Source organism: Aythya fuligula, chromosome 6 (genome assembly GCF_009819795.1).
Source record: "Aythya fuligula isolate bAytFul2 chromosome 6, bAytFul2.pri, whole genome shotgun sequence".
Taxonomy (NCBI): domain Eukaryota; kingdom Metazoa; phylum Chordata; class Aves; order Anseriformes; family Anatidae; genus Aythya; species Aythya fuligula.
The window spans coordinates 2,028,367-2,034,366 of NC_045564.1; the positions used below are offsets into that span (position 1 = coordinate 2,028,367).

General features: G+C 44.0%; 1 protein-coding gene across 3 annotated transcripts in view; it reads right to left on the reverse strand.

Moving 5' to 3' along the window:
* The window catches only part of SLC39A10 (solute carrier family 39 member 10), a 39,167-nt gene extending 33,581 nt beyond the window's left edge, over positions 1-5,586 (reverse strand). For 2 of the 3 annotated variants that reach the window (XM_032189577.1, XM_032189575.1), the window contains exons 1-2: positions 5,476-5,586; positions 4,426-4,578 (exon numbers count right to left, since the gene is read on the reverse strand). In XM_032189577.1, the coding sequence (XP_032045468.1) occupies positions 4,426-4,437 (12 nt within the window). In that variant the 5' untranslated portion in view covers positions 4,438-4,578; positions 5,476-5,586. The remainder of the gene's footprint in view (positions 1-4,425; positions 4,579-5,475) is intronic. The other variant, XM_032189576.1, reaches the window with a different exon arrangement.
* Positions 5,587-6,000: the final 414 nt, after the last annotated feature.

Below are 6,000 nucleotides of genomic sequence, written 5' to 3' on the forward strand. Positions count from 1 at the left end.
CTCTTCTGTACTGCTCTGTATGTGGGATGAATGAAGACGTGCTTCTAGTGGCACGGCACGACTTAATAACGATCCATACCTGCTTGCTGTTACCCCTTATAGGAAACATTGGGTTGTGCTATTGCACTATGTGAGATAAATCTAACTTTCTGCTGGATTAATGACCTATGGTTACTACTGTAACAAACTCAGAATCACATCCTGGTATCTAGTACTACTAAGTACCATTTACGCTGCAAATCAGTATTAACAAAGATGTAACTATTACTTCCCCAAAAGATCCACATCAAGAATCACATTGAGTAACACCCATCAGAGACTACTTTATAGAAGACTACGCATATTTTTCTTTTGTTTTGCTTTGTTACTCCAACGTAGGTATGACTGCATGCTGTCATCAACAGTTAGTTTGGTCAGAAGAGGAACTATTTATAGAGATCCAATCATCAGCTGTAGATCAATCATCATTTTCAGTTACCCTTCAGAAATCAAAGCATTATTTGTTCCATTAATAATCATCATACTACAGTGATAAAATACAGCTGTAACAAATGCACAAGGATCACTTTATGGATGTGGTACAGGCCAACTAATCTTGAGATGCGTCTTCACATGTAACGCTATATGACTGCACCTATCTGGAACACATTTTATTACAGAGGTCTTTTTAATAGGAGCTGTGATTGGGAACTCTGACATAACCTGCAGGCAGAAACACTGAAACCAAATTTGATGCACAAGGTCTCTGTTGAGCAGTGTATTTGTAATTTCATGCAAATCCTGCAATCTTGCATAGAACTTCCTTTGTATATGCTTCCTCTGAGGAGTTTGTACCTTATGCAGGCATTTTATCTTACAAGAAGTCTAGCTACGTGAATGCTTTTACAGGACTTCATTTGATTTATGAGTTTCAGACATGACCATAGTTATTCCCTATCTCCCATTATTACGCAGACTACCACAATTCTGCCTTGATTTAGCTACCTAATACCAATGACAAATTAAGTCTCTTTGTCACTCAAACAGTGAATCAAATGGATAAAGGTTATAGTTTTCAGCACCTCTTAACAGTTCAGAACTTTATATCCTTCTCACTCACCTCTGGTTAACAGCCCACATATTATGCGTACTTGATAATACTGAAGATGGGACTGCCAACACAAAAAATGTGAGGGAGGCAGAACAGATACATTCCTTTGAAGTGAAAATAAAGTTTGTCTTAGGAATGCTCTTCAAAACGCAACAACAAAAAAAAAACAAACTGGAGATTCATTTTAGTAATTTTCAAAAACTGCCAAAAATTTTGGCAAAAAAAAAAAAAAAAAAAAAAAGAAGAGAGCGCAAATTGGATTAAAGCAAAATGAACCTAGCCAGGTGATGTACAAGATCTATTTAGGAATATTTCTTACTCTGATCATTTTGTTCTCATAGAGTGATATTGACAGACATAAATACCTACATTCATCATCTCTAAAAGACAATGCAGTGCAAGTTCTGTAACAGGTTCATCAGTTTTTGCAGCAGTCTAATTTTGCCTTAGCAAAACCAGATGATTCTCTTCACTCTCATCCTACTGCTTTGGAAAGTATCAAGCTATAGAAAATGTGATAGCCAGGTAAGAATGAAGCTCATAGGCCAGCAGCAGCTGAGATCGAAAAGGCAGCAGCTGAGTCATTCCTCCTCTGCAGCAAGGGACAAGTCAGAAAATGGAAAGATGAGGCAGCACAATGTGATACCTAGAAGATGAAACATTTCTGATGTAATGAAGCATGTTCCCCAGCATGGGTACAACACCCCACACATCATTTCAACATCCCTTTTTCTCATAAGCTTTTGAGACAGACATCAGGAAACCATCATCTTCCCAGTCTTTCATGCTGGCTTCCAGCTCCAGGGCATTAAAATCTGTACAGTGTTTGGATTATCACAAGAAGTAACAAAATACAAGCAACTTAAAACAATTATCATTTTTCCCCCTTTCTTCTTTACTCCTCTGATTGCTATTACATCAAAAAAATGGAAGAGTGATACTGAAGCAGCAGCAGCATATAGAACATTCTGAACAGCTAAACTGATGAAGTGCATCTCTTTCTCTCCTTTAAGAGATTTCAGTGCATGCAGGGCACTGCTTCCATCATTTTGATCAGTTTTTGAACATTAATTTATTATTATTATTATTATTATTAGCTTCACCTAACTGGCACGTATTTCCTCATCACACACTACTATGTGTACTTTAAATAATATCTCAACTGCAATTTAAAAATTACCTAAAAAAAGACCTAAATTCTTTCCACATCAGCAAGCCCTTATCAGAAAGCTAAAATTACTAACAAGTCTTTATTTAAGATAACCTCAGATGCCCACCCCCAGATATGGATACTTTTCATATAATAAAATTATATTTAAAATGTTTGCCCTCTAAATTAAGTTTGACTTTTACAGAAAAACAGGAAGTTACACTGATTTATTTAAATTAGAACTGAAATTGCTTCCCAAAAGGCATGAATTCTTGGTACTCTCTAGACTCTGCACCTAAAACTCGTTTCTATGAAAAGCATCCATTCAGACAAAGACAAAACTGCAATTTGGCTTTCCCTCTTCGAAACTTTTTAGGACATTTTTAGGTGCATTAAGGAAAAAGTCAGGGTACATTAGACAGTTATGAAACGTTGTAAAATAACAAGTGTTCTGACAATCAATAGCTAAACTGTGAAGAAAATCAAATTATTTTTTTTTGTTCTGCTATTAGTTTCATTGCTCACACACACAGTTATGTCCACCCATCCTCTAATCTGTACTGTAGTCTGTGAAGATGCCACGATCTTTAAGTTTTACCACAGTTAAGGACCAAATCTTAGCTTGTAAGAAAACTTCCATGGAGCTTCACTTTCAAATGGTTTGTGCAATTCTGTTTTAGTAATCCCATCTGATGAAAAAAAATCCTGTTTCCAAAACTAGACTGGTTTTATGAAGTGCCCTTTATATATTCAAATTAACTTCCATTTCTGTAAAAACTGTGACAAGAGAAGAACGAACTCATTACAGCTGGCAACACTGTGATTAAATGGCATTAACACTCGATGGTGAAAGCAAACACATCCAAACTACTTAAAAATTTTCCTCCTACTTGGACCAGCTACTGCACTGCAGGTAATGTGTTATGAATGTATCTAAATTAGAGTTGCTCGATTTATTTGGTGAAGACCACAAAGAAAATCTATGCCAGGTTATATGTATTCATTTTGCCACACATGTATGTAAATCTTTTGTCCGAATCAAACTACACAAAGCTTGTGTCTTACCAAGGCGTCCTACTAAAGATTCAAAAGGAACAGCTTATTAATATGTAGGGCTTAAGTACCATACACAATTAACATCCTCCTGCTGACTTTCCATGATACTATGTTAGAAGATACATGTTGTTACAGCGTCACATAAATCTTAGTTTCAGATCACAGCATGACCAAGCATTGGAGTAGACAAAGGTAATCATAAGGATCCATGCTTTTTTGCATAGGATAAATTTTCTGGAACATTCCCCATTTGCCATGTTGCTTTACTAGACATTTTTTTTTTTATGTAATAGGAGAAACAACATACAATAGCTCATCTTGTTAATTTATTTGTACCACTTTTTTATACCACAACTGTCGTCTCTCTGCATGTTTCCTGATTCCGTGTGGATACATACTCCAAACTAAGTACCTGGTTTTTCAGCCAGCCTTGAAAGCACAGAAAGATCTACATGAAAGCAAAGTATATTCTTTAAAACAAACCAAATTGTTTTGGATAAAGTTTTTACTTAGGCAGAATCTCCTTTCATGTTGCATATTCCAGATAGGCATTTGTGTACAATCCTTCCACATCATCTTCTGTGGACACGAAGTTACATTTCCATACAGAACTGCTACCACTGATCTCATTGAATGTATACAGTTTGTTCATGGCCTATATACAGGATCTAGTCTCTTTTCTAAGTAGACTGCATGGCTGCATACCTTTTTTCTCCCAAGTATGAAAGTGTTGGAAGTTTAAAAAGTGCTGCAGCACAACACCAATTTAAAGGTTTACTTTAAAACAAAAACCTAGTTAGGAAAGCTTACGGTCGTAATAGTTTCTTTAGTTCTTGGGAACCACAGAACTTTTTCAAATAATTGTCTTACATTTACCAGAGCATAAGCCTGAGAAGTAAGCATTAATGAGCCTAACTCTTGCTTTGAAATTGGAGCAGTATGTCTCACCAATCCGCACAGATTACCTACTCCACTACACATTTAACCAAAAGCCCATTCTTAAGTAAATCCAGGTGTGTTCAAAATCTTAGTGTTCTCTTTTAAAATATATCAGTACCCATTTTTTTGTATTTTCTCTTTTAATGTCATAGTATCAGTTACTGCTATCCGAACGCATACTAGAACATACCCGTTGGCACATTCCCCCGGAATTACTTCTGTTAATTAGACAATCGCTTCCACATTTTTGAAAACTACCCAGGCCTTCCACTGCGCATTTCTCAGTGCTGTATCAGGCTTCACCTATCACAGGCTCCCCCATTATTAGGGTATGACATTCTCTCTTAACAGAAAAAAAAAAAAAAATAAGAAAGAAAATTGTTACTTAAGAGACATACAACGTTCAGTGCCAGAAACCAGAATGATTTCAACTCATAAAGTGCTTATATTTAAATAAGTGCTTATATTTCTAACTCCAACTGTTTATACATCAGGAGGCAAGAACCAGCAGACAGCGAAATCCCCACAGAAGGCAAAAAAAAGACAAAAGATCACCGAGAATTTGAAAGAATGGCTTTATTCCAGAGCTTCAACCTTCAGCACGTACTTCGGAAGCAGGCGGGCTAAGCACCGGCAGGCGAGGAGCCCGAGCCGGTTCCTGCTCTGCCTGGCGATGGCCGCGTAGGCTCCGCGGCGGCAGCTCCTCACCCGCCTGGCTCTTACCTGCGCTGGCTCAGGCTGCCGGGCGGGTTAAGGGCGCCGCAGCCATTCCTGCCCCATTCCTGCCCCACTCCAGCACCGCCGAGCCCCCCGCGGCTCCGCAGGCACGGCCCCGCTCCGCGTCCCGGGGCTGCGGGCGCCCCTTTGTGCGGCGGGGCCGGGACCGGGGCCGGGGCTGCCCCTCACGCCTCCCCTCGGCCTCCACGTGGCGCTCCGTGCCCCGCGGGGCCCCGGCCCGGCTCCCCCAACGCCGCCGGCCCGGCCCCACCGCCTCGGCGCGGGGGGCTCCGGGCCGGGCTCCCCCCCACAGTCCCTGCGCCACGTCACGGGCCGGCCGCGCCGCCGAGCCCCCCGCGTGCCGGCGGCGGAGCTGCCCCCGCCGCTCCCGGCACCGGCTGCCCCTCACCCCCCCCACCCCGCACCCTCCCGCCGGCGGCGGCCCGGGGCCGGCCGCCACCCTCACCGCCGCGCCGGCCGCTTGTGGGGGAGGGAATGTAAACAAATGGGGTTTTATAGCTACCTCACTCGAGTGCCGTGTGCATCTCCCTCTCCGCTCGGTACCAAACCGCCGCGGCGCCTCCTCCTCCTCCTCCTGCAGCTCCTGCCGCCGCCGCCGCCACGCTATTCACCAACCGCCGCTACGCCAAACCGGCCGCCCGCCCGCCACACTCGCCCCTACGCAGCGCGCGGGCTGCGCTACGCGAGCGGCCCCGCAGGGCGCTTCACCCAATGCGCGGCCATTTCGTCCCCTTCCCCCCGCCGCCGCCTCGCTCCCCCCGTCCTCTGCTCCAGCGCCGGCTACGAAAATGGCGTAGCGCTCCCCCCTCCCCTCCCCGCAGCGCCTTGCGCTCATCACTCAAGCGGGCGGCGGCGCGGCCGGGAGCCGAGCGAGGAGCCGAGGGCCGGGGCCGGGCAGACGCGGCTGCGTGTCCCGCAGCGGAGCTGTGCCCGCGGAACAGCCCCGGCTGCTGCACCCGGGGACCTCTCCGAGAAGGGGAGAGCGCTGCCGCGATACGCTTAACCCTTGAAGTCCTGTCAGGCTTGC